The sequence below is a fragment of the Chiloscyllium plagiosum genome, chromosome 40 (genome assembly GCF_004010195.1).
Source record: "Chiloscyllium plagiosum isolate BGI_BamShark_2017 chromosome 40, ASM401019v2, whole genome shotgun sequence".
In the NCBI taxonomy this organism is placed as follows: Eukaryota; Metazoa; Chordata; class Chondrichthyes; order Orectolobiformes; family Hemiscylliidae; genus Chiloscyllium; species Chiloscyllium plagiosum.
In genome coordinates this window covers 15,706,256-15,732,761 of record NC_057749.1, presented here as the reverse complement: position 1 = coordinate 15,732,761, position 26,506 = coordinate 15,706,256, and the positions used below count along the sequence as shown (strand labels likewise).

At 49.4% G+C, this 26,506-nt stretch overlaps 1 protein-coding gene across 1 annotated transcript in view; it reads left to right on the top strand.

Annotated features, from left to right (window-relative positions):
• tp53bp1 (tumor protein p53 binding protein, 1) overlaps positions 1-26,506 on the top strand; it is a 102,768-nt gene that overhangs the window by 41,767 nt on the left and 34,495 nt on the right. Inside the window, exons 5-14 of the mRNA XM_043680118.1 lie at positions 937-1,019; positions 2,963-3,106; positions 3,632-3,701; positions 8,149-8,321; positions 10,340-10,454; positions 13,590-13,684; positions 16,594-16,808; positions 19,512-20,964; positions 23,779-23,895; positions 25,169-25,378. Coding sequence (XP_043536053.1) covers positions 937-1,019; positions 2,963-3,106; positions 3,632-3,701; positions 8,149-8,321; positions 10,340-10,454; positions 13,590-13,684; positions 16,594-16,808; positions 19,512-20,964; positions 23,779-23,895; positions 25,169-25,378 — 2,675 coding nt within the window. The remainder of the gene's footprint in view (positions 1-936; positions 1,020-2,962; positions 3,107-3,631; positions 3,702-8,148; positions 8,322-10,339; positions 10,455-13,589; positions 13,685-16,593; positions 16,809-19,511; positions 20,965-23,778; positions 23,896-25,168; positions 25,379-26,506) is intronic.

The following is a 26,506-nucleotide window of genomic DNA, read 5'->3' as shown; positions in this document are numbered from 1 at the left end:
TGTGTGTGTGAGTGGCTGTGTGTGTGTGAGTGCGTGCGCCCCCCTCTTCCCCGCCCCCCTCTACCCTCACTCTCCCCCCACACCCCTCTACACCTCCCTCTCTTTCTCTCTTCTCCCCTCCCTTCCCCTCTCCCCCACTCTCAGCACCCCCTTTCTTCCCCGCTCTGTGTCTCTCCCCCCACTCCCCACAGTCACTGCCAGATCTGCTGAGTTTCTCCAACAGGTTTGGTTTTGATTTGGTACATTCTGAGGTTGTGAAAGCCGCTACGTAAATGGTATAAATAGTTTGTCCATCAACAAAGACCTGGCCAAGCTCTGCTCACCCAGTAACTGTCATGTTACTGAGATAGTCTCATTTCCTGCTCACCCAGCCCTGTCTCCCACCCTCCTCACCAACCACTACCGCCTCCTGGTGACTCAGACTTGCACTTTTCATTTGTCCACGGGGATATCACCCCCTCTGCGTGTTCCCCTCCAAGCCAATCACCCTCCTGACTTGGAAATCTATCGCCGTTCCTTAGGTGTTGCTGGGTCAAAATCCCGGAATTCCCTCCCTCGCTATTCCACTGCTGACTACTCCCCAAGGACAGCAGTGGACTGAGGAGGCAGCTCACCACCTACAGGGGCAGTTAGGGACAAGCAACAAATGGTGGCCCAGCCAGTGACGCCCGTATCCCGTGAAAGAACAAATCATTTTTGAAAAATCCTTGAGGTTGATGGGTGGTCCCGAGCAGTCGGTGGAGCTGGGAGATGGCTGAGGGGCTTGGTTTTGTCAGAGGCAATGCAGGACCATCTGACAAAGTGGGGGCTGTATCCTCTATATCTCCCCTCTACCACCACCGTCCCCTTGTCCCTCCCCCCCTCCCCCCAGGAAGAGTGCTTGGAGAGCCCGGAATGGAAGCGATGATGTGATGGATTTATTTCCCGTTCTCCCAGCAGTCCTGTCAGTGTCCAGCCAAGCTCGCAGGAGGTGGACCCCGAATTTGCAGATTCCACAACCAACTCCGTCACTGCTGAAGGTAGGCTTCGGCCTGTTCGTGAGGGAGCCGGTCCAGTCCTGAGGCCTGTTGTTGGCCAAGGCTGCTGTTTCCTGATTGTGTGTTTTTATTTTGTTTTGTGGGGAGGGGTGGGGGTGTCCTCGATGGTCTCGGGGGCTCTGTGTGTGAATCTTGTGCCGCTCAAGAGGGGAATTCTTTCTGTCTGCAGTTTTCACCCAGCGGAGGATCAGGCATCGTTTACCTCAGCTGCTGTGCGCCTTGGCTACAGAGTACTGGGGCCTGACCTTTCTCCTGAAAGTGCAAAGGGTTGTTGACCTGACTGGCATATGAGGAAGGACCATTGGGGTGAAGTGTCAGCATTTCACATACAGTCAGACAGCAGGGAAACAGACCCTTCGGTCCAACCAGTCCATGCTGGCCATAATCCCAAACTGAACTAGTCCCACCTGCCTGTGCTTGGCCCAAACCGTTGCTATCCCTGCGCTTATTTAAGTGTCGTTTAAATGTTGTAACTGTACCTGCAAGCACCACTTATTCTAGAAATTCATTCCACACGTGAACAGGTCTCTGTGTTTTAAAAAAAGGAGTTGCCCCTCATCTCTCTCCTCTCACTTGAAGAGAAAATGTCCCCTAGTCTTGAAATTCCTCACCTAAGGGAAAAGACACCTGCCATTAACCCTATCTATACCCCTCATGATTTCATAAACCTCTGTCAAATCAGAGAGGGGTATAGATAGGGTTAAAGAGTTGCCATGCTCAGTGGACTCGTTTATCATGATAACTGGGAGGAAAACAAAACTTTGTTTCCTCTAGCAGATTATTATTTTGTGTTAAATTGAAAGAAGTTAGGACATTTAAAACAGAGGAGCCCAAAAACCTTTTGGTGGCAGTAACAGTGTGTACCATCTTCAAACTACACTGCAGTGACTCGCCAAGGGTTTTCCAACAGCAGCTTCCAAATGTGGGATCGTCAACCCCTCGAACATGGGTTTCCTCTTGGGTCGTGACCCCCAGGCAAACCCAAGAGAATGTCAGGCTCCCCCCAGCAGGGATTGCTGTGAAGCTCGGACTGTGGTGTGAAAAGCTGATCAATCTTATAGTTTCTTTCCTACGAGGAGCCTAACTGGCCAACCACATATCCTGACTCCAGAGCCAGGTGCCTTTGATTAAAGAGTCAGAGGGTTAAACAGGGTCCCCCACAGCTGCTCCTCCAGGCCTCATAGGGTCAGACAGCACAGAAACGCACCCTTCGGCCCAACTAGTCCCTGCCGACCATAATCCCAAACTAAACCAGTCCCACCTGCCCGCTCCTGGCTCATGTCCCTCCAAACCTTTCCCATCCGTGTACTTATCCAAATGTCTCTTAAACGTTGTAACTGTACCTGCATCCACCACTTTCTGTGGAAGTTCATTCCAAACGCGAGCCACTGTCTGTAATTTAAAAAAAAATTGTCCCTCATGTCGTTTTTAAACCTCCTTCCTCTGCCCCCACCTGTCCACCTGATCTCACCGGCCTGGGGTCCCACCTACATGGGGGTGGGTCACGATGTTTGGGAAGTACTTTATTTGAGAAGGGCAAGGGCAGCAGGTACGCGGGGACGCCATCACCTCCTGCAAGCTCCCCCTCCATCCTGACTTGGGAATCGATCGCCGTTCCTTCAGTGTACCCGGGTCAGAATCCGAGCAACCCCCTCCCCCGCCCACACTGTGTGGGTGCCAGTACACAAGATGGCCAGCAGGAGCAGTTCATGGGGGCAGCCGAATGCCACCTTTCACAGGGGACTAGAGATGGGCATGAAATCCTGGCCCAGCCTCATTCCAAAGCCAGTGATTAAAATGAAATCCTACGGGGGGAAGTATAGTTCCTTTTTTTTTGATGAGGCAGGCAAGACTGTTTTGAATGGCCTCCCTCATCCATGAAGACCTTGCGGACGTGTTTTGCTTTTATTTTTTTTTCCCCCCAGGTTTGTCCCAGGCTGGTCTGGGATTGCTCGAATTATCAGAGAGCCAAGGGAGTGATCCCGAGGCGAGTGGCGACAGGGCAGGTGGGAGCACTCATGGATCTGAGGAGATCAATGTGGACACCTGCAGTGAAGAACCAGAACCCGGTAGGAGGTGCTCGGACATTGGCTGAAGGCAACTGAATCTGATGATAATGGTTGCTGTCTGGGGACGGAGGGGTTGGGGGGGTTGGTGATGTTGCTAGGCAACCGTTGGACCTGGGATGTTTGACTCTCTATATTACGTGCTGTCGGATAATTTGTGTGGGCATGGGATGGGGCCCGTGACTGTGGTGGAACCCTGTAGGATCATGCCTTCTGTCGGGGGAACCATTAGGACAGCGGACTATTGTGCATTGGTTTTGATGATAAAGTCACCAAGTTACAAAGGAACGGGGAGACCATTCAGCCCCTCGAGCCGACACCACCATTCAGTGGCTGATCTGCAGTCTAACTTTGGCCCATAAGCTGTAATAACTTCGCTTGACAAAAATTTATCTGTCTCAGACTCAAAATTAACAACGGATCCAATAATTGTGGACTTTAAAGAGCAGGGTTCTACCACAGGCTTGTGTTGTCGCAATGAAGAAAAGCAACTTTTTTTTTACAATGCCATCTCCTGATTCCTTACAGACACTAATGCTGGGCTAACAGTGAGTGATAAGCCTTTAACTGGGACTGGAAGCAGCCACCTGCCTGAGAGGTATGTTGTAGGGTCAGAGTGTTTCACACGTGATCATGTAGGGAGATGTCTAAATACAGTTATTTATTCACAGGATTTGCATGTGTCTGGCTGGCCACCATTTATTCCCATTTCCCTGGAGAAATTGCCTGTTTGAATTGCTGCAGTCCATAGGGTTGACGTTGACCCATAGTGCCCTTAGTGACTGAATTCCAGGACTTGAACCCAGTGACACTGAAGGAACAGTGATATATCTCCAGTTCAGGGTGGTGAGCAGCTCGGAGCGGAACTTACAGGGGGATGATAATCCCATGTATCTGCTGCCCTTGTCCTTCCATGTGGAATTGGGCGTGGGTTTGGAAGATGCTGTCTGCGGATCATTTGGTCATTTTCGGCAGTGTGTCATGTAGGTGGTACATACCGCTGCTACTGAGTGTCGGAGGTGGAGTGAGCAGGTGTTGAAGATGGTGTATGGGGTACTTTTAAGGTGAGAAGGGAAAAATTCAAAAGTGTGACTTGGGCAACTTGTTCACACAGAGGGTGGTGTGGGTATGGAATGAGCTGCCAGAGGAAGAGGTAGAGGCTGGTACAGTTAACATTTAAAAGGCATTTGGACAGATGCAAGAATAAATGCATGCAAATGGGACTAGTTCAGTTTAGGAAATCTGGTTGGCATGGATTAGTTGGGCCAAAGGGCCTGTTTCTGTGCTGTGTGTCTCTATTGATCAAATGAGTTGCTTTTGTCTTGGATGATTGATATTGACTTATTTGGCTGTGACCTGCCTCAGCTGTGATTTAAGTCACAGCAGGGCCTGATGCTGAGGAAAGTTTTGTTTCTGTCACTTTATTCTTGGGATGTGAGTATAGCCTGCGGAGTGTGGCTCGCTCTGCTGTTTCAGTGGGGAGTTCAGAATCACTCACATTACTGTGGGTCTGAAGTCATGTGGAGGCCAGACCAGGTAAGGACGGCAGATTTCCTTCCCTAAAGGACGTTAGTGAATTAGATGGGTCTTTAAAATATTAATTTTATCTATTGTATTACTTTAGTTTTTGTACATGTAAGTTATGTATTTACCTGAGACACCCTGTGAGTTTCGCCATGTGTTTGATGTACAAATGCTGACTTTTCCAAAGACCATTACAGTTATCCACTGTGTGAATGAAGAACTCTCAATTTCATCTGTGGTCAAACTGGCCCTACCTTTAACTCTGACCCCCAGTGGCTAACCTCTCCCACTCTGGAGAAACTTCCACCATGGCCACACTGTCTGCTTCCTTCTAACATTTAAACATTTCAGTCCACGCCCTAAAATAGTCATAGAGTCATAGAGATGTACAGCATGGAGACAGACCCTTCGGTCCAATCCGTCCATGCCAACCAGATATCCCAACCCAATCTAGTCCCACCTGCCAGCACCTGGCCCATATCCCTCCAAACCCTTCCTATTCATATACCCATCCAAATGCCTCTTAAATGTTGCAATTGTACCAGCCTCCACCACGTCCTCTGGCAGCTCATTCCATATCTGTACCACTCTCTGTGTGAAAAAGTTGCCCCTTAGGTCTCTTTTATATCTTTTCCCTCTCACCCTAAACCTATGCCCTCTAGTTCTGGACTCCCCGATCCCAGTGAAAAGACTTTGCCTATTTACCTAATCCATGCCCCTCATAATTTTGTAAACCTCTATAAGGTCACCCCTCAGCCTCCGACGCTTCAGGGAAATCAGCCGTAGCCTGTTCAGCCTCTCCCTATACCTCAAATCCTCCAACCCTGGCAACATCCTTGTCAATCTTTTCTGAACCCTTTCAAGTTTCACATCTTTCCGATAGGAAGGAGCCCAGAATTGCACGCAATATTCCAATAGTGGCCTAGCCAATGTCCTGTACAACCGCAACATGACCTCCCAACTCCTGTACTCAATACTCTGACCAATAAAGGAAAGCATACTAAGTGCCTTCTTCACTATCCTATCTACCTGCGACTCCACTTTCAAGGAGCTATGAACCTGCACTCCAAGTTCTCTTTGTTCAGCAACACTCCCTAGGACCTCACCATTAAGTGTATAAATCTCCTAAACTCAAGGGAATGAGAGTCAAGTTGATGCAACCTGTCCTTGTAATTTAACCCTCAGTCCTGTCCTGATACTGAGGAATGGGCACTGCCACTCTCTTCAGAGCCAGTGCACCTTCCTGAAGGTTTTGTGTCCAGCACCGGTCTGACTCCTTTGGCGAGGATGTGGATAAGGCCAGTGAGCCGCCCAGAGAGAGATTCCCACTGGAGATAGTACAGGATGTCAAATCCATCTTGGAATTTGCAAGGTGCCTTTGAAATATTTGAGAGGGAACTGAGTGAGGGGCTATTGAGGATTCGGAACAGGCACAATTGAAACGTGGATCATCTTGACAAGTTATTCTGGAATGGCTGTTTCTGTGCTTGGGGCAGTCTAGAACAAAGATCACGGTTTAAAAATAAGGGCTTGCCCATTTCAGACAGAGATGAGGAGAAATATTTTCTCACTGAGGGTCAGGAGTCTAGGAATCCTGCTCCTGCAGTGATGCTGGAAGCAGAGTCTTTGAATATTTTGAAGACCAAGGTTGGATAGGTTCCTGATTAACCAGGAGGGTGAAAAGTTAAAATCTGAAAGAACTGGGGATGCTGTAAATCAGAAAGGGAAAACAGAAATTGCTGGGAAAGCTCAGCAGGTCTGGCAGTACCTGCAGAGAGAAAGCAAAGTTAATGTTTCAGGCTGAGTGACCCTTCCTCAGAACTGGGTGTGCGGGAGTCGGGGAGGGGGGGGGGGGGGGTCTCTAGAATTGAAACGTTATGTCTGATTTCTCTCCATAGATGCTGCCAGACCTGCTGAGTTTTTGTAGCAATTTCTGTTTTGGGTTTGTGAGGGTGAAAGGTTATCAGGGTGGTGGGAATGTGCCAATATCAGATCAGGCATCATTTGTTGAATGGGAAGGGAGATTTGCGGGGCTGTTGGTGTGTTTGCTGTTTGACTCTCTCCTCCTAAACGTTCTATGGTTCAGCTGTGACTCATAGGTGATGTGATTGTTGATCCATAATCTCCCTCTGAAACCGTGGAGACAAGACCAACAACACTTTTGACTTTTGTCACAAAGATATCATTCAGTCCCGTGAGATGGTTGTGGATTGGTGACTATGCCCCAAAATGTAGGTTCACTTGAAGCCTTAGTAGCCCAGTGTTGCTGATGTTTCCAGTTGGGTTACCCAGTCTATCTTGGTTGGGATAGCAGCTGACGTCATCTCGCGTTCTCCATGCCTCCTTCCCTCAAATACTTTCAGTTTCCACCTTTAATGATGGAGCATCCTTCCTTGCTTTGTCTCCTGGGACATCCTTCTGTTATCAAAGCCCCTTCTGTAAACCCACTGCGGCTGCTTGACGGTGATGGAGGCCAGGAAATGCACTCTCTCCTCGACCACACGTGTTCACATCCTCTCCAGAAATGTGACAGAATAGTGCTGGCTGACACTATCACTGCAACGCTGAGGGAGTGCCGGCACTGTCGGAGGGTCAGTGCTGAGGGAGTGCCGCACTGTCGGAGGGTCAGTGCTGAGGGAGTGCCGCACTGTCGGGGGGTCAGTGCTGAGGGAAGGGGCACTGTCGGAGGGTCAGTGCGGAGGGAGTGCGGCACTGTCGGAGGGTCAGTGCTGAGGGAGTGCCGCACTGTCGGAGGGTCGGTGCTGAGGGAGTGCCGGCACTGTTGGATGCTCTGCCTTATGGAAGAGGTGTTAACCACAGGCCTTGCGCCAGATGGGTGTGAAAAATCCCACGGCCACCATTCAGGGAGGATCAGTGGAGGACTCCCTGGTGTCCTGGGTCAATGTTTATATCTCAGCAAACAGCAACTTTTTAATTAAACAATTGGATCATTAGCTCCCTCGGTGATCATTGTGGGAGAGGGCTGTGCACTAATTGAATTCTGTATTAGCCACATTACACCAGTTGTGACAGTAGTTCGCTGCCTGTGAAGCACTTCTGATATCCTGAGGATGTGAAAGGTACTATATAAATGCAAGTAATCAAGAAAGCTAATGGAATCCTGGGCTGTGTGTCTGAGGACTGCAGTGTAAAGATGGCGAGGTTAAGAGACGATCTGATCAAGGTCTTCAGGATACTAACAGGAAAAGACAGGGTAGTTAAAGATAAACAATTTCCAGTGATTGGCGTTTCTAGAACTGGGGGCACTGTCTGAACATTAGGGCCAGACTGTTCAGGAGAGATGTTAGGAAGCACTTTTACACACAAAGGGTTTGAGAGGTTTGGAATTTTCTTCCACCAGCGGAAGTGGATGTTAGATTATTTGTTTAATTTTAAATTTGAGATAAATATATTTTTGTTAAGTGAAGGTATTAAGGGATGTGGGCCAAAGGCAGGGATCTGGAGCAGCGATTAACCCTGACTGTGTCGATTCAACATTAAGCCCAGGTGAAATGTTGCAGGTCGGAGGTTACCTCGAGTGTATCCACGTGGCAGGGGGAGCTGGGAGCTGGCGCACAGGCCCATTTCCTGATGCCTTCTGGACTGCGGATTGAGGGACCTCTATCCATAGCAGGCCCGGAACATTCCAAGACCATCCTGTCCCAAGAGGAGGCTGTGGAGCCCACTTTGTCAGGTAGGTTTACCGCGTGTTTCATTCACAGGGGTCACCTGTGGCTCATGGTCTCTGCCCTCAGTCAGGGATTCAAGTCCCACAACAAAATCTAGACAGGTGTATGTCCCAGTGCATTACTGAGGGAGTGCTGCATTGTCAGAGAAACTGTCCTTTTCGACAGGATGGTCAGGTTTTTCTCTTGAGTGTCCTGGAAAAGAAATTTCTGTCAGTTGACATCATAGCCAACTACATGTTTTACGTCACATTGTTGTTTGTGGGATCTTGCTCTGCACAAATTGACCACTGCATTTCCGAGAGCACGCACTTCAAAAATAATTCAAGGCTGTTTTGGAACATGCTGAGATTGTGAAAGGTGCTATGTAAATGTAGGTTCCTCGTGGAAAATATTGTTTTTGTCTTATCTAATGGAGTTCATGGCATAGTGCTGTGGAGATGTGTACCAGATGGACTGGATACATCTATCGGAAAAGGCAGAGAGACCATGCGGCCTCACAGCCCCAGGACCTGGGTTCGATTCCAGCCTTGGGTGACTGTGTGAAGTTTGCACATCTTGCCGTGTCTGTGTGAGTTTGTTCCAGGTTCCTGTACAGGTTAGGGTGGATTGGCCATGCTAAATTGCGCCTAGTGTCTAGAGATGTCAGTTAGGTCGGTTAGCCATGGGAAATGCAGAGATAGGATGAGGGATTGGGTCTGGGTGGGATGGTGTGGACTTGATGGGCTGAATAGTCTGCTTCCACACTGTAGGGATTCTATGATTATACTATGATTCTACAGGCCGGAGTTGTCTGCATTAAGAAAGCTCAGTTGGTGACTTGGTGAAGATCAATAAGATTTCGAACAGGCTGGGGCCGGTTTCCCTGGAGCGTCGGAGACTGAGAGGTGACCTTATAGAGGTTTATAAAATCATGAGGGGCACGGATAGGATAAATAGACAAAGTCTTTTCCCTGGGGTCGGGGAGTCCAGAACTAGAGGGCATAGGTTTAGGGTGAGAGGGGAAAGATATAAGAGACCTAAGGGGCAACTTTTTTCACGCAGAGGGTGGTATGTGTTTGGAATGAGCTGCCAGGGGATGTGGTGGAGGCTGGTACAATTGCAACATTTAAGAGGCATTTAGATGGGTATATGAATAGGAAGGGTTTGGAGGGATATGGGCCGGGTGCTGGCAGGTGGGACTAGGTTTGGGTTGGGATATCTGATCGGCATGGACGGGTTGGTCTGTTTCCATGCTGTACATCTCTGACTCTATAACATGTGGAAGAGACTGGAACAAAATTTGGGACGTGCAAAGGAGTTTCAATTTCCAGAGGGCAACAAATCTTTGGAATTCTCTCCCCCAGAGAGTTGTGGAGGCTAACTGACTGCAGGTATTTAAAGAGGAGACAGGTGTTTTGAAAGATCGAGCAGCAGTTGAGGGCTATGAGGAGTTGGCATGATAGGAGGCTTGAGGGGCTGAATGGCCTATTCTTGTTTTTTTATGCTCTTTATAGATATGAATCCAATGAAGAGTTCAGGAGGCAGCTCGGTATCGAGAGAATGGTGAGAATGTAGGGCTCACTTCCTGGTGGAGGGGTTTGGTGGGGGGGGGGAATGGTTAAAGAGTGTCAGGGGAATGTTGCGGTCGGGAAGGAGAGAAACGTGTCCCACATGATGCAAGGGCACTGACGTGGATCGATCCGGTGAAATGGCCTGTTTGTGGGTGAGGAGCATCAGTTTGATTGTGTTGAATTGTCAGTGTCCTGGTGGTGATGTGTCTGCGCACTGCTCGGTGTGTTTCCCTTCAGCCGTATGCACCTAGAAATCGAACCTTTGGGAGAGTTGAATTATGGGTGAATTAATTCCCTTGGGTCTGTGTGCCCAGCAGTGAATCGCTCATCTCTTGACCATCCTGCTGGTGTTTTTTTTACCACCTCTCCCACTCTCTGCCTGCCTCCCTGTCTCCCTCCCTGTCTCTCTTTCTTTTTCTTTCTCTCTTTCTTTTTCTCTTTCTTTTCTCCCCCCCTCTCTCCCCCTCTCTCAGGTCCCACTGCAGCCATCCATCTGAGAAATGAAAGTGTTTTGGTTGCTCACGTCGATCGCCTGCAAGTCCTGCATCTTTCTGGGCAGCAGTCCCTGGTCCAGGAGAGTCTGTCGGAGTAAGTGTCCATCACAGTGGAGCTCACCAATACTCTGTTATTCAATAGTCATTTAAAATCTGGATCTGGCAATGCCTCGCAATTAAAATTTCCATCCTAATGTCCAGATTTTCGAATATCCCGATCTATGTAGCCTCTCCAGCACGGTGGCTCCATGGTTAGCCCAGCTGCCTCACAGCACCGGGGACTGGGTTCCATTCAACCCGTGGGCTGTCTGTGTGGAGTTTGCACATTCTTCCCCTGTCTGTGTGGGTTTCCCCTGGGTGCTACGGTTTCCTCCCACAATCCAAAGATGTGTAGGCTTGGTGGGTTAGCCATGGGAAATGCAGGATTACGGGGATAGGGTAAGGAGGTGGGTCTTATTGGGTAGGATGCTTTTCAGAGGGTAGGTGTGGACTCAATGGGCCAAATGGCCTAGAACATAGAACATTATGGTGCAGTACAGGCCCTTCAGCCCTCTATGTTGCGCTGACCTGTGGAACCAATCTGAAGCCCATCTAACATACACTATTCCATTCTTGTCTATATGCCTATTTAATGACCATTCAATTGCCCTTAAGGTTGGCGAGTCCACTAGTGTTGCGGGCAGTGCTTTCCATGCCCCTACTACTCTCTGAGTAAAATAAAATGCTTCTGACATCTGTCCCATTATCTATCACCCCTCAATTTAAAACTATGTCCCCTCATGCTGGCCATCGCCATAATATGTCTCAATTAAGGCACCTCTCAACCTTCTCTCTAACAAAAACAGCCTCCGGTGTCTCAGGCTTTCCTCATAAGACCTTCCCACCATACCTAGTAAATCTCCTCTGAACCCGTTCCAGAGCATCCACATCCTTCCTATAATGCAGTGACCAGAACTGTATGCAATACTTCAAGTGCGGCCGCACCAGAATTTTGTACAGCTGCAGCATGACTTAATGGTTCCAAAACTCAATCCCTCTACCAATAAAAGCTAACACACCATATGCCTTCTTCATAGCCCTATCAACCTGGGTGGCAACTTTCAGGGATCTATGTACATGGACACTGAGATCTCTCTGTTCACCCACACTACCAAGAATCTTACCATTAGCCCAGTACTCTGCAGTCCTGTTGCTCCTTCCAAAATGAATCGCCTCACAGTTTTCTGCATTAAACTCCATTTGCCACCTCTCAGCCCAGCTCTGCAGCTTATCTATGTCCCTCTGTAACCTGCAACATCCTTCGTCACTATCCACAACTCCACCGACCTTAGTGTCATTTGCAAATTTACTAACCCATCTTTCTACACCCTCATCCAGGTCATTTATATAAATGACAAACAACAGTGGGCCCAAAACAGATCCTTGCGAAACACCACTAGTAACTGAACTCCAGGATGAATATTTCCCATCCACCACCACCCTCTGTCTTCTTACAGCTAGCCAATTTCTGATCCAAGCTGCTAAATCACCCTCAATCCCATGCCTCCGTATTTTGTGCAATAGCCTACCTTGGGGAACCTTAACAAACGCCTTACTGAAACCCATGTACACATCAACTGCTTTACCCTCATCCACCTGTTTGATCACCATCTCAAAGAAAACCTGCTTTGATTTGATTCAATTCTATTTTAACTTCAGTCCTGGCCACCTGTGTATTTCCGTCGGTGGTTTGATTCCAACTATCCAAGTCCAAAGCTATGGAATTCCTTCTCTGAACCTGTCCATTTTCCGGGTGTAATCTATGGAAGGCCTGCAGTGTGTAGTGTCCCTGCCTCTGAGCCTGAAGCTCCAGGTTGGAGTCCCACTCTGAGGCTGGACTGGGTCAAGACAAGCTTGCTTTAACACAGTCAAACATGTTGAGGGTCAACGTGTCCGTCCTTCCAATATTCACCAAAGGCCAGGGGTCGGAGCATGAGAGATTCCTGGACAACCACGTGGGTGATTGGAGTGTCCACCATCACTACCCAGAGCTTCGGTCTACAACCCTGCATGTTGTCATGGCAACTTGGTCTCCTGCATGGAGGGAGTGGGTTGGCCGAATGGTCAGTGTGGGTTAGATTGGTACCAACGGCATGAAGACGTAGGCCATTCAGCCCATCAAGTCTGCTTGGCCATTCTGTAAGATCATGGCTGATCTGCCCCAGGCCTCATTTCCCTGTCCTTTGACATGGAAATAGTTGTGAGTTTGGAAGCTGCTGTCTGAGGATCTTGGATGAATTTCTGCAGCGCCTCTTGTAGATGGTACACACTGCTGCTGCACTGGGTGATCCTAATGTGGCATTTTAATGTTTTTCCCCATCCACAGAGATGCCCGTCTCCTTCAGCCACCATGAACTTGCATTTATGTAGCAAGTTAACAAAGCATCCCGAGAGGAGCGAGAGGCAAGCAGAATTTGACAAGTCGGATGAAGAGGTACTTGGATGTAGGTTTGCTCACTGAGCTGGAAGGTTCATTTTCAGATGTTTCATCACCCATCTGTTTTCTGTTTATCAAAGAAACCCAAACACACAAATAGAAAGCAGAAATCATCAGCTGTGCTTCGCCTGGAGGCTCGCTGAAGATGTTACCTAGTATGGTGACGAAACGTCTGGAAGTGAACCTCCCAGCTCAGCGAGCAAACCTACATCCAGAACCTCAACCTGAGCTACAAACCTTCTCAAAACTTTGTGAGGAGGTACTTGCAATACAAGGTTCCCCTTAAAATAGAGCATTCCTTTGAAACCGTTTGTAAGCCGAAATGGTATAAAGTGGAGAAGCAATTACTTTTCTTGTAAAAGGTAAAATCCTCTTTGGATTCCTTTTGGCTAGCAAAAACAGGTACTAATGTCAGTGAAGTGGTGGCATAATGCAAACTTTTGAAACGTGGGGGATACCTGTAATGACTTTGTAGTTATTATTTTGAGAAATGTCAGAAAGGCAGAGAGGAGGAGGGGTTTAGGGAGAGTATTCCAGAGCTTGGGCCCCAGGCCGCTGAGGCATGACCGCCAGTCAGGCCGAATTCTGGCCGTCTCCAGGGCAACGGCTTTTCCTGGAACTGTCCGGTATAGGAGCAGGGTGTGGGAATGGGCTGTGCGTGAGGCCTCAGAGTTGATCGCCTAGAGACGTTTTGCTGGTAAAAGCGTTAATATCTGTCTGTAATTCCTAACAAAGTGCTGATTCTTTTCACAGAAGTTCCAGTAATGTGATTGACCCATCCCAGGAGTCCTTCGGACCAACCCCTATCATTGTTCCCAACAGCCCGACCAAGCAAGACCCAGATTTAGGTAACGGTGATGGGCAGGGGAATATTGACCTGTAACCACCCTCTGCCTCAGAACGTCCTTTTTGCTTCAGCTGATTGAGAGGATCTCTGTGCTTACAACAACAACTGCTACTTGTATTTATGTGGCACCTTTTGACATTGTGAAATGTCTCCAGGCGCTTTGCAGGAGTACTGTCAAACCAAATATGACAGGGAGGCATTGACTCGGTCAGGTGACCAAACGCTTGACTACAGAGGTCTTTAAGAAGTGTCTTAAAGTAGGGAAGTGAGAGTGAATTTTGTAGCTTCGGGCTACAGCCTCCCATTAGTGACGATGATAATTAGGGATGCGTCAGAGGCCAGAGTTAGAGGTGTGCGGAGAATTGTGGAGCTGGGGGATGAGGGAGAGAGGCCAGAGGCTCTGAAGGGATTTGAAAGCGAGAGTGAACATCTGCTTCTTCTTGAGAAGGTGGTGATGAGCCTCCATCTTGTATCATTGCAGTTGATTTGTTGTCTGTAGCAGTTTGAGACCAAGGAGTGATTTGTTGGAGGTTATTGAGGATAGATTGTCGATTAGAGTCCCATCCCACAACCTATATGTGTGCGCACACACACACTCCTGCACGTTCCCGCCCACTTCCCATTTCCCTCAAATTACTCGAGAGACCAAAATCCATTTGTTCCGCGCTAAGTGTAGTCGGCAATGGGACATCCAGAGCTCTCTGGGGGAGAGCACTCCAAAGATTCACAAACCTCTTGACTGAAGAACTCTCTCCTCATCTCAGTCCTGAGTGATCAGTTCCATCTGAGTCCATGTCCCAATCAGTAGGAAAGTTCTCTCTCTGCCTGTCTTGTGAAACCCCTTTCAGACTCTCATACATTTCACTGCCTGTACTCTGGAATTGAGCTGGATGATAGATCTAACTGGCTCGGCTTCTCAACATGACAATCCCTGGGAACCAGGGCTACACCACCATAAAGTCGAGAGTGTGGTGCTGGAAAAGCACAATAGGTCCTTGATTCCTGATGAACGGCTTATGCCCGAAATGTCGATTCTCCTTGGATGCTGCCTGACCTGCTATCCTTTTCCAGCACCACTCTCTCGACTCTGATCTCCAGCATCTGCAGTCCTCACTTTCTCCTGCACTACCTTAAACACAGGTGTATTCTTCCTTAATTATGATGATCTGAACTGTATTCCGTATCCCAGTCTCTGCAAAATCCTGGGGGATCATGGTGTTGGGGTGCAGTTCCACAGAACCCAGTAATTCCCAGTTCATATCTCCATTGACATTTCCTGCAAATATCTGTGGTGTATCTGATGCTGAGAGTCCCAGTTTTGTTCCATGCTTTACTCATGCACAGTAGTCTGTGGCTAGTCACAGGTAGACAGGGTGGCTAACTTGTAGCTCACTTGGCTTCTTTGCTCAGACGTTTGAGTGTAGGAGTTGGAACGTCATGCTGAGGTTGTACAGGACATTGGTGATGCCTCTTCTGGAATACTGTGTCCGGTTCTGGTCACCCTGTTATAGGAAGGATATTATTAATCTGCAGGAGGTTGAGAAATGATTTCCCAGGATGTTGCTGGGTGTGGAAGACTTTGAGATAGACTGGGACACCTTTCACTGGAGGTTGAGAGGTGACCTTTGTAGAGGTTTATAAAATCATGAGTGGTAAAGACAGGGTCAGTGGTAGGTATCTTTTCCTTAGGGTGGGGGGATTTCAAGATTAGGGGGCATGATTTTATGATGAGAGGAGAAAGATTTAACAAGGATATAAGGGACAATTTTCTTACACATTGGTTCATGTATGGAATGAACTTCCAAAGAAAGTAGCAGTTGTGGGTATGGTTACAACATTTGAATAGCTTTTAGATAAGGTCACGAATAGGAAAGGTTTGGAGGGATATGAGCCAAATGCAGACAGTGGGATAAGTTAAGTTTGGGAACGTGGTCGGCATGGACCAGTTGGACCGAAGGGTCTGTTTCTGTGCTGTATGTCTCTGTAGTCTCTAGAAAAGGAATCCTGACTGACCTGAAACCTACCTGGTCTTGGGCTCTGAAGGGCTTATGCCCAAAACATCGATTCTCCTGCTCCTTTGATGCTGCCTGACCTGCTGCGCTTTTCCAGCAACACATTTTTCAGCTCTGATCTCCAGCATCTGCAGTCCTCACTTTCTCCTAAACAATATCTGTGTCTCACTAAGGCCTAAGTAACTGCATGGACTGGGGAACTGTTTTATTCTGACAGCTCAGAGCCACACTGGGCACAGGATCTTTATTAACATGGTCATCGTGAACCGCAGTTTTAATTCGGTTTATTGTATCTGAGAGTGTGAAGAATGGGAGAATTGTAAACTGTGAGGTGTGGAACTTCAGAAGGTGAGAAGAAAGTGGGTGGATAATAGGCAGATAAAATGAAATATGGAGAAGTGTGAGGTGATGCACTTTGTTATAAAGGACACAGAGTGACAGCTCCCTCGACTCTTTTAAGTTGAAAGTAAAGGTCCCTCTACATTGTCCTCATCAAACACTCCCAGGACAGGGACAGCATGAGGTTAGATACAGAGTAAAGCTCTCTCTACACTGTCCCTATCAAACACTCCCTAGGCAGGGACAGCATGAGGTTAGATACAGAGTAAAGCTCTCTCTACACTGTCCCTATCAAACACTCCCTGGGCAGGGACAGCATGAGGTTAGATACAGAGTAAAGCTCTCTCTACACTGTCCCCATCAAACACTCCCAGGACAGGGACAGCATGGGGTTAGATAGATGCTGGATCAGATGAAATGGTATCCATGATGAAGTGTGTTTTACTTTGAGTGATCTAAAATAAAATCTGCCATTGTTCCAAATTCCGAGGGGGAAATGGAAATGAGCAAGAGTGCAAGCGTCCAGCTGAGAGAAATGTTTTCCGTGATTCTGTTCCAGCAGAGGAGCCAATGGATACCTCCGTGCCACTTACCAGCCAATCGGGGAAAGCTCCATGTGAGGAGGAGGAGCCAATGGAAATGGACCAGCCGGTGGAGCAGACTGAGCGCGCTTCCCTCCGAGCTCCACAGGCATCGACTCCAGTATCTGAGAGCATTCCCGCTTTCACAGCTGGACAGCTGCTCCCTGTGCCTTCGCTGCCAGACCTCTCCCATGTAAGTGATCGGGGCTTGTTCAGGGTTTTACAAAGCTCTGTGGCCCCCTGTTTAGCTGCAGAGAGATTGGTGATGCCTCAGGATCATAAATTTGACTGTAAAAAGCCACTTGATCAAATAACTGTTTTTACGGAGGGTTGAAGTTGTATCTAGGGCAGAAATGCAGGAACCCCCTGGCTCTGACAGGGTTGTTGTGATCAAATTGAATTCCTGCAGTGTGGGAGCAGGCCATTCGGCCCACTGAGTCTGCACAGACCCCCTGAAGAGCATCCCACCCAGACACACCTCCCCTACTGCGTTTCCCATAGCTAACCCACCTAACCCAGAGCAACCCCCACAGACATGAGGACAATGTGCAAACTCCACGCCGATAGTGACCCGAGGCTGGAATCGAACCTGGGTCCCTGGCGCCGTGAGGCGTCCGTGCTAACCACTGTGACGTCCTGTTTTCAGGAAGCTGGTGGTGAAATGGCTACGAGTTGTCCAATGGTTTGTGGTGATTACTTGTCCACAGGACACCCCATATTGGCCCCAAATCACTCGTCGGTTTACACAGCAATAAGGAAGCAGGAGGAGGCTATTCAGCCCCTCGAGTCTGCCCCGCCATTCAGTATGACCGTGGCTCATTGTGCAATCGCAGTCGCCTTTTCCTACTTTCTCCCCCATACCCTTTGATCCCTTTAAACCCAAGAACAATATCTAACTCATTTTTGAAAATGTTCTGTTTTTTCGGTCTCCATTGCTGCCTGTGGCAGTGAATTCCACAGGCTCACTCTGTCTGGGCAGAAGGCTCTCCTCATCTCAGTCCAGAATGGCCTACTCTTCCTTATCTTAGTCTGAACCTCTATCCTGAGGGAGAGACCCTTGATCCTCGACACTCTGGTCACCAGGACCGTCCTTTGTGTGTTTACCCTGTCGAGTCCTGTTAAATTTTTATAGGATTCTTCTGAGATTCCCCTCATTCCTGTAAACTCTATAGATCTAACTGATCCAGCCTCTTTGAACATCATTTACCCAGCGTTAATAGTGGGCGAATTGCAGTTAATTTTATTCCAAGTTCTGTTGGCGCTTCCAAATCTTGGAATGATGAGATTTTTGTTGGATCGGGGCTGTGGAGGGCAAAGAGAAGTAAATGGCCCGGAGGTAGAAGTCAGCCATGATCTCACGAAACAATGGAACACGTTTGATGGGTTGAGTGTCCTCCTGAACATGCGTTTTTAAATTTAAAATAAAAATGTAGTTCCTGTTGTAACATGGCAACCAAATCGCACAAGGGAGCCCCCTTCCTGTCAGTGAGGAAATTAATCTTTGCTTTTGACATGAATTGCTGCCCAGGTGGGCTAGCACAGACACAATGGGTCAAATGGTCTTTGTCTGTGCTATAATGACTTAGTAGTCATTGTATGAGCTTGTTTTGGATGTGAGATGATGGATAAATATTTGTCATGACATTTGGGTAAAACTCCCTGCTATTCTTTGAGATTGGGATTCTTTTTTTAACCAGGTCCCCGGGGACAATTCAGAAGTTGGTACATCTTAGCTGAATGATGGCATAACTGACAGAGCAGCACTGTCGCTGTTGGGCAGTGCTGTTTTAACCTGCATTCTGAACTCCAATCCCTCACATCCTCCTGCCTCCGAGACAATGCTGTCCCCTCCTTGTTCCCTCCTGTTCCTTTCTGCGGTATTTGTATGTCAAACGTGATATTTTATCCGAGTTAGTCATAGAGATGTACAGCACGGCAACAGACCCTTCGGCCCAACTCGTCCATGCTGACCAGATATCCCAACCCAATCTAGTCCCACCTGCCAGCACCCGGCCCATATCCCTCCAAACCCTTCCTATTCATATACCCATCCAGATGCCTTTTAGATGTTGCAATTGTACCAGCCTCCACCACATCCTCTGGCAGATCATTCCATGCACGTACCACCCTTGGCGTGAAAAAGTTGCCCCTTAGATCTCTTTTAGACCTTTCCCCTCTCACCCTAAACCTATGCCCCTCTAGTTCTGGATTCCCCCACCCCAGGGAAAAGACTTGGCCTATTTACCCTATCCATGCCCCTCATGATTTTATAAACCTCTATAAAGTCATCTCTCAGCCTCCATTGCTCCAGGGAAAACAGCCCCAGCCTATTCAATTTCTCCCTATATCTCAAATCCTCCAACCCTGGCAATATCCTTGTAAATCTTTTCTGAACTCTTTCAAGTTTCACAACATCCTTCCTATCGGAAGGACCAGATTGCACGCAACATTTAGCCACTAAGCACAAAAAAAGTAAAGAACTTTGGATGCTGGAAATCAGAAACAAGAATGGACATTACTGGAGGAACTCAGCAGGCCTGGCCGTGTCTGTGGAGAGAGATACAGTATAGAGGTAACTTTTCAGGTCCAGTGACCCTTTCAGAATGGTTCTGTTTTTTTTTCTGATTTCCAGCGCCTGAAGTTTGTCCTTTTTTTTTTGTTAAGTGTGTAACTTGGATAAAATATCTCGTTTAACGAACAGGTACCACATAAAGGAACAGGAGGGAGGAAGAAGGGACAGCATTGTCTCTGAGACAGGAGGGTGTGAGGGATGTAGAGTTAACGTTTCGTATCCAGTGACCCTCCGTCGGAATGGTTGTGTTTTTGTTGCTGTATTTTGTCCAAGTTACGGGTTTCTCTAGTCGGCGAAGTAACTGCAGTGTGTTTGTTTTTGAAGGATATTTTCGTGCCCACACCCAGCCTGAGAGAAGGCAGTGGCCATGGTGGAGGGGTCACGTCTGCTGTGGATCTGAAGGGAAACCCCTCTAGCATACCCGAGGACAGAGAGGCGATGGGGGAGAGGGAAGACCGAGGACGGACTGGGAGCTCAGACCTTGGGGGGTTTAAGAAACACGACGATGGGGCCGGGGAGCCTTTTGAACTGAGACTGTCGGCCAGCGAGCGCCTGCAGCTGATGGAGACGGACGACAGTGAGTCCCAGGCTGAGGAGGATAGCCAGGCCACGCAGATCGAAGGAGGAGCTGGTGAAGATCCCACCGTGAAAGGAGAGTCTGAGGGAAACCACAGCGTTCACCTCCGATTGACGGGAGAGAGCCAAGAGCCCAGCCATCGAGCCGCGGTTACAGATGCTCCGGAAAGTGCTGCCGAGGGGCCGGATGTCAAACACAGTGCGGGTGAGCTAGCTGCGGGTGAGGCGCCCGGCAGATCTGAGCAATCGAGCAGAGTGTCGCCCCCCTCTCCCCTCCTTCGCCCCAGCTCTCCCCACGGGGACCCGCCCAAACCCGTCCTCCTGGTGAAAGGAGCAGCGGTGAAGGAGATGTCGATGTGTGAGGCAGAGGGTGGACCCGGGGCTCCCAGAGTGGAGGAGCACGAGGTGAGACGAACTGTCAAAGAGGACGGGAGTGGGACTGTCCAAGGAGTGACCCTCCTTCTCGAAGCTGCACAATCTGAGACACTCTGCAAGACATCACGACCGAAGGAGGACGAGGAGCTGATGGAGCAGGAGCTGGACGCTCCGTCTGACTTGGGATTAAAGGAGAGCCCCAGTGAGGCGAGGGCCCCAGTCTCCGCTGAACCGGAATGTTCTGAGTCCCCGGAGCCTCCTGTTACAAATTCTGGACGTTTCCGAAGCAGGGAGGGCGAGGGGGCAGCTACTGTTTCCCGGAGCCTTGGGGCCGTTGGCGGGAGTCGGCAGGAGGGCGGGGAGCTGGTTGTGATGGTGCGGCCGAAACCGCTGGAGGGGGTCCTGCTGATATCGGAGAAACTCCACAGAGCGTCTCCAGGAGACCGCGACGCTCGCCCCATCGACAGCAAGCTGCCGCCTTCACCGGCCGTCGGTACGGCTGAGCCCGGGAAGCATCTCCAGGCAAAGCTGGTCATCAAGATGCAGGCTGGAGATCAGGCCGAACCGAAGGTGCAGCCTAAAGATCGGGCCTCCCTGATGGATCCGAAGAACGTGAGCGGCCAGAGCCCGAGACACGACCGGAGTTACCCAGGGGGACAGAACCACCAACTTGAGGCCACGGAATTCCCAAAACCCCGTGGCGTTGGCCCGATAACGGGACCTCCGAAGCCGGAGGTGGAAGCTGATGAGCAGAGTCGGAGCACGGGATTGGCAGATGTTCCACAATCGGAGCAGTCCGCCAAGAGCCTTCTGGACAGTTCTGGTGGTAGGTACGCTGTAGTGATGCCACGTGAGCGCTGACACTTTAGTGAATGAGGTTGGCACAGCTTCTGGGTCAGTAATCCTCAGGCCTTAGAATCTCACCATTGGAGCTGGTTAGAAACCTGCAGGGTTCACTCATGCCCTTCAGGGAGGGAAATCTGCCCTCTTTACCCAGCCTGGCCTACACATGACTCCAAACACGCGAATGGGGTTGACTCTGAAATAGCTGAGCAAGTCACTCAGTTCAAGGGTAGTTAGAGATGGGCAACAGTTAAGGTTGTGCTGCAGAGAGCTATGGTGGCAGAGTCCCTGTGTATGTTAAAGGGCGAGTTGGGGAATTGTGGATTACGGGGAAATTGCAGGAAAATGGATGCGAAGAGTGTTGGGTGGGCCATGATCCTGTTGAATGGTGGAGCAGGTTCGAGGGGCTGAGTGGCCTACTGCTGTTCCTATTTCGGATGGGTCTTAAACACCAGGATTGTTGAGGATGCCAACATTCTGTGGAAGGAAGAGCAGCTGAAAGTAAAACAGTCTGGATGGAGGGGGTCAGAGGGCAACACCCTGGGTGGAGAAAGCTGGGGAGGAGCTGAGGTAAACGCAGTCTGTGCTTGGAGAATGCGGACTAGGCAGGGGAAAGGGGGGATAGGATCGTTACAAACCTCTCTTTGCTCTCCCCCTCCTTGTCTCTCTCTCTCTCTCTTTCCCACACACACACACACACACTCTCTCCACACACACACGCACACACTCACTCTCCGTTTCCACATTACTCCCAGGGAGTCTAGTCCAGCTGGCTTCAGCAATAGATTTGATTCAGAATTCACACAACATTCAATCCATAGCTGTAGCATCTGTTTGAAAGGAAACATCTCCAACCAAAACTAACTACAGTGCACAATTCTACCCAAGCAGTCCATGTTTAATCCGCACGAATCAATTTTGGCTCAGCTGCAAGATAAAATGTTGCTGTTATTGAAAATTCACATAGAGGCAAATATTGATTATAATTGAAAATTGAAAGGTTTATAAAATCATGAGGGGCACAGATATGGTAAATAGACAAGGTCTTTTCCCCAGGGTAGTGGAATCCAAAACAAGAGGACATAGGTTTAAAACATTTAAAAGGCATCTGGATGGGTATGTGAATAGGAAGGGTTTGGAGGGCTATGGGCTGGGTGCTGGCAGATGGGACTAGATCAGGTTGGGATATCTGGTTGGCATGGATGAGTTGGACCGAAGGGTCAGTTTCCATGCTGTACATCTCTATGAGGTTTACAATGAGAGGGGAAAGATTTAAAAGGGAGTTAAGTTGCAAGTTTTTCATGCAGAGGGTGGTGCGAGTGTGGAATGAACTGCCAAAGGAAGTGGTGGAGGCCGGTATAATTACAACATTTAAATTAAACCGGGTGGGTACATGATTGGGAAGGGTTTAGAGGGATATGGGCTAAATGGCACTAGATTAGGTTAGGATATCTGGTCGGCATGGAACAGTTGGACCAATGGTTCTGTTTCTGTACTGTACATCTCTATGACTCTAATTGCAGGGACACATTAAATTGGACAAGTAAGGGGATCCAAGATGGCAACAATGCAAAGAGGTTCTTCTGCAGCTGTACAGGGCACTGGTGAGACCACACCTGGAGTACTGTGTGCAGTTCTGGTCTCCAAATTTGAGAAAAGACATTCTGGCTATTGAGGGAGTGCAGCGTAGGTTCACGAGGTCAATTCCTGGAATGGCAGGATTACCTTACACTGAAAGACTGAATGATCAGCCATGATTATATTGAATGGCGGTGCAGGCTCGAAGGGCTGAATGGCCTACTCCTGCACCTATTGTCTATTGTCTATCGTCTGTCTCTCTCTCTTTTACACATGCACACACAACCCACCCCAGTAATAATCTCTTGCAACCTCTTCTGTCATCAGGTGGAAAATACAAAAGTTTAAACACACGTACTAACAGATTCAAGAGCAGCTTCTTCCCTGCTGTTATTAGTCTTTTGAAGGGGCATCTCACTCTGTGCACCTTCCTTGCAGCTGTAACATTGTATTCCTCGCTCTGGCCTATTTCTCTAATGCACTTTTTATGAGAATGATCTGTTTGTACTGCATGCAAAGCAAGGTTTTTCACTGTACCTAGGTACATGGGACAATAATAAATCAAATCAAATCAAACACACATGGACCCAGACACTGGCATGAGCTGTGCAGTGAGCAAAGTGAGTGGGTAGGGTGTGGACAGCACTGCGTGGAAATGTGGTGGAGGCAGGTTCGATTGAGGCATCCGGAGGTTGGATTTGTTTTGGATAGTGATAGGGATATGGGGAAACGGCTAGAGATTGGCACGGGATTGCAGAGCCAGTGGTGGGGAAGCAGTCGATCTGTTTGAAGCTGGCTGAGCTGGCCTGGTGCACTAGCTGTAGCTCCCATTTGATCCTGCTGTCCAGAGGGTGCAGAAGGAGGCCATTCAGCCCACTGTGCCTGTCCCAGCCGTGTCTGTAAGAATTCAGTGCTTCTGGGTCGAGTGAGGGTTCCCCACCCATAGCTGCGCTTGCCTGTGGGAAAGGGGCAGAATGAGGGGATAACCTGAGGCCGTGCCTTTCGGAAGTCTTTCAGGAGGGGACAGTTGGAAACTTCCAGAAGGAAGGAGAAGTAGGCGTGTGCGTGTGTGGGTGTGGCGAGGGCCCCTCCAATTAGGAGGAGTGATGGTAAACCTGCTGGAGCTGGGGGCAGTGACAGGCTGTGGGTGATGTGGTTCTCCTTTGACACAACCAATTGTGGATGTTCGTCTTTCCCCTCTTTCCCCGCCCCCCTCCAGAAATTCCTTTCCACTTCACATTACCGAAAGAGGGTGATGTTATCCAGCCGATAGTTGGTGGTACCCCGCCTCTCATTGGTTCGTTGAAGCAAGGCCCCAGGCACAGCACTCCCATTGGTAAGTTCCCAGCGAAGCAGTATTTACAGTCCATTCTGCCCTTTGAGCCTTCTCCCTTCAACCTGCCCAATCAGCAGCACCCAGTTTTTAATCCCCTCTCCCTCCTGAGTATATCTGGCCTTCCCTTTAATTGGATTCACTTCAGCCCCAATTCACTCCTGTCTGTCCTGAATTCCCGATTGGATTCATTGGTGATGGATCTTGTATCGATCGTGCTCAGGTTCAAAGCTCATAGAGCCCTCAGAGTGCAGGAAGAGGCTATTTGGCCCATCAAGTCTACACCGACCCTCCAAAGAGCATCCCACCCAGACCCAGACCCAGACCCTCACCATATCCCGGTGACCTCGCATTAACTGTGGCTAACCCACCCAGCCTGCACATCCCTGGACACTACGGGCAATTCCCCATGGCCAATGCACCCTGAGGAAACCCACACAGACATGGGGAGAGTGTGCAAATTCCACACGGACAGTCACCCGAGGCTGGTATTGAACCCGGGTCCCTGGCGCTGTGAGGCAGCAGTGCTAACCACTGAGTCACCCATGCTGGTGTCTGTTGAAAAAGGAAACTCCTACCATGGTAAAGAAGGGCACTGTGCAGAACAGGGCAGAAGTGGGTCCTGCAAATGCTGGAGATTAGAGTCAAGATTAGAGTGGTGCTGGAAAAGCACAGCAGGTTAGGCAGCATCTGAGGAGCAGGAAAATCGACATTTCGGGCAAAAGGAAATGGAGGAGACCATTCAGCGCCTCCAGCCTATTTCAACATTCAAGCATGGCTGAGAGCCATGGAGATGTGATGAAGGGCTCATGCCTGAAACGTTGATTCTCCTGCTCCTCGGATGCTGCCTGACCTGCTGTGCTTTTCCAGCAAAACTCTAATCTTCACTGCGGAGAACAGCTGGGCTTCAGAACAGACCAAGAGATCTGTGTTGCCCACCTGAGGGGGCAACAAGACGATCTGAGGTCTGTGACGGTGCAGCAGTCCCTCAGCGCTGCACTGGGAGTGCTCCTCTGCATGCCAAGCTTGAGTCTGTGGCGTGGTACTGGAGCCTCAGACACAAGAGAGGGAGAGCGTTGCTGAGGCCAGTGGATAACTGCGTTTGATCATCTTGAGGTTTGTTGGAAAGCTTTAGCACAAAGGCAGTGTGTTGGGTACAGACAGCTCCATGACTATCACTGTCAGAGAGGATGAGGAGGGACCTCCATCCATTTCTGAGCTAAAATCCAACAGAGTAACTCCTTCTATTCCTCTTGTCTGTTGTTTTGCTCTTCAGAGCTTGAAGACCGTGCCATAGCAACGACAGATGTCACGCCTGACAATGCCATGGCAACCAGTGATGTTACAGCGGAGGGAAGTGTACGAGGAACGGCAAGCCCAGAGTCCCCCTCAGCCGCCACAGCCAATGGCAAACTCTGTCTGAGGATGCAGCTGGAGACTCCGGTCCAGGAGGACGGTAACCACTCAGCCGTCTTCAGTCTCGAAAGTAAGATCACGGGCAGGAGGCAGGACGCTGATCAAATCGCCCGTGTTCAACTTTAATCTCCCCGTCCCAATCCCACCCACGTCCGAACATCCCCTGAGCCCTGACTGATTCCTCTTCACTGAACTCTTGGCACCGCACCACAACTGACCAACTGGGTGCCACGGTGGCTCAGTGGTTAGCACTGCTGCCTCACCGCGCCAGGGACCTGGGTTCGATTCCTGCCTCGGGTGACTGTCTGTGTGGAGTTTGCACATTCTCCCCGTGTCTGCGTGGGTTTCCTCCGGGCGCTCCGGTTTCCTCCCACAACCCAAAGGTGTGCAGGTCAGGGTGAATTGACCATGCTAAATTGTCCATAATGTTAGGTGCATTAGTCAGGGGTAAATGTAGGGTAGGGGAATGGGACTGGGTGGGTTACTCTTTGGAGGGTTGGTGTGGACATTTTGGGCCAAATAGCCCATTTTCACGCTGTAGGGAACCTAATCTAATCTAATCAATCATCGACTGAGAACCAGAGGCCTTTTGACTATGGCAGGCATCACTGATTTTCCAAGTCTATCCTCGCTCCAAACTCTGCAGGGAAATTTGGGCATATACATGTGCACTGCACCACAGAGATGCACGTTCAGACACACGTTTGCATCGACATGCACGTGTACAGACATGCGTGCACACAGCCATGCACATGTGCGTGCACACTTGTGGAAATTTAGGAAGGAGCTGAAAGGGTTGAGCTACCTCTTCCTGAGGTGAATCCTGCTCTCTGGGTTGTGAAGGCTTTAACACCCTCCCTTCAGTGATGAGCAGCTGCTGTCACATTTTAATGGAACTGTGGCGTTTGGGTGTGATGTTTTACCATCCATTTTAACACCATCTCCCATGAGAAAGGCCCAGTGCCCTGCAGGGAGGGCAGTTGCCATGGTAATGGCTGTAGGGCCATGAGCATGTAGCACTCGGAGTAAATGGCCTCCAGAAAGTGCATGTGCTGCCTGAACGCTGGATCAGATTCCACCCCCCGCACGCACTCCCCTCCCACTTGTCTCTCTCGCTCCCCATGCCTTTCCCAACCCCGTTCTCTCTCTCCCCTGCCCCCGTTCTCTCTCTCCCCTGCCCCCGTTCTCTCTCTCCCCT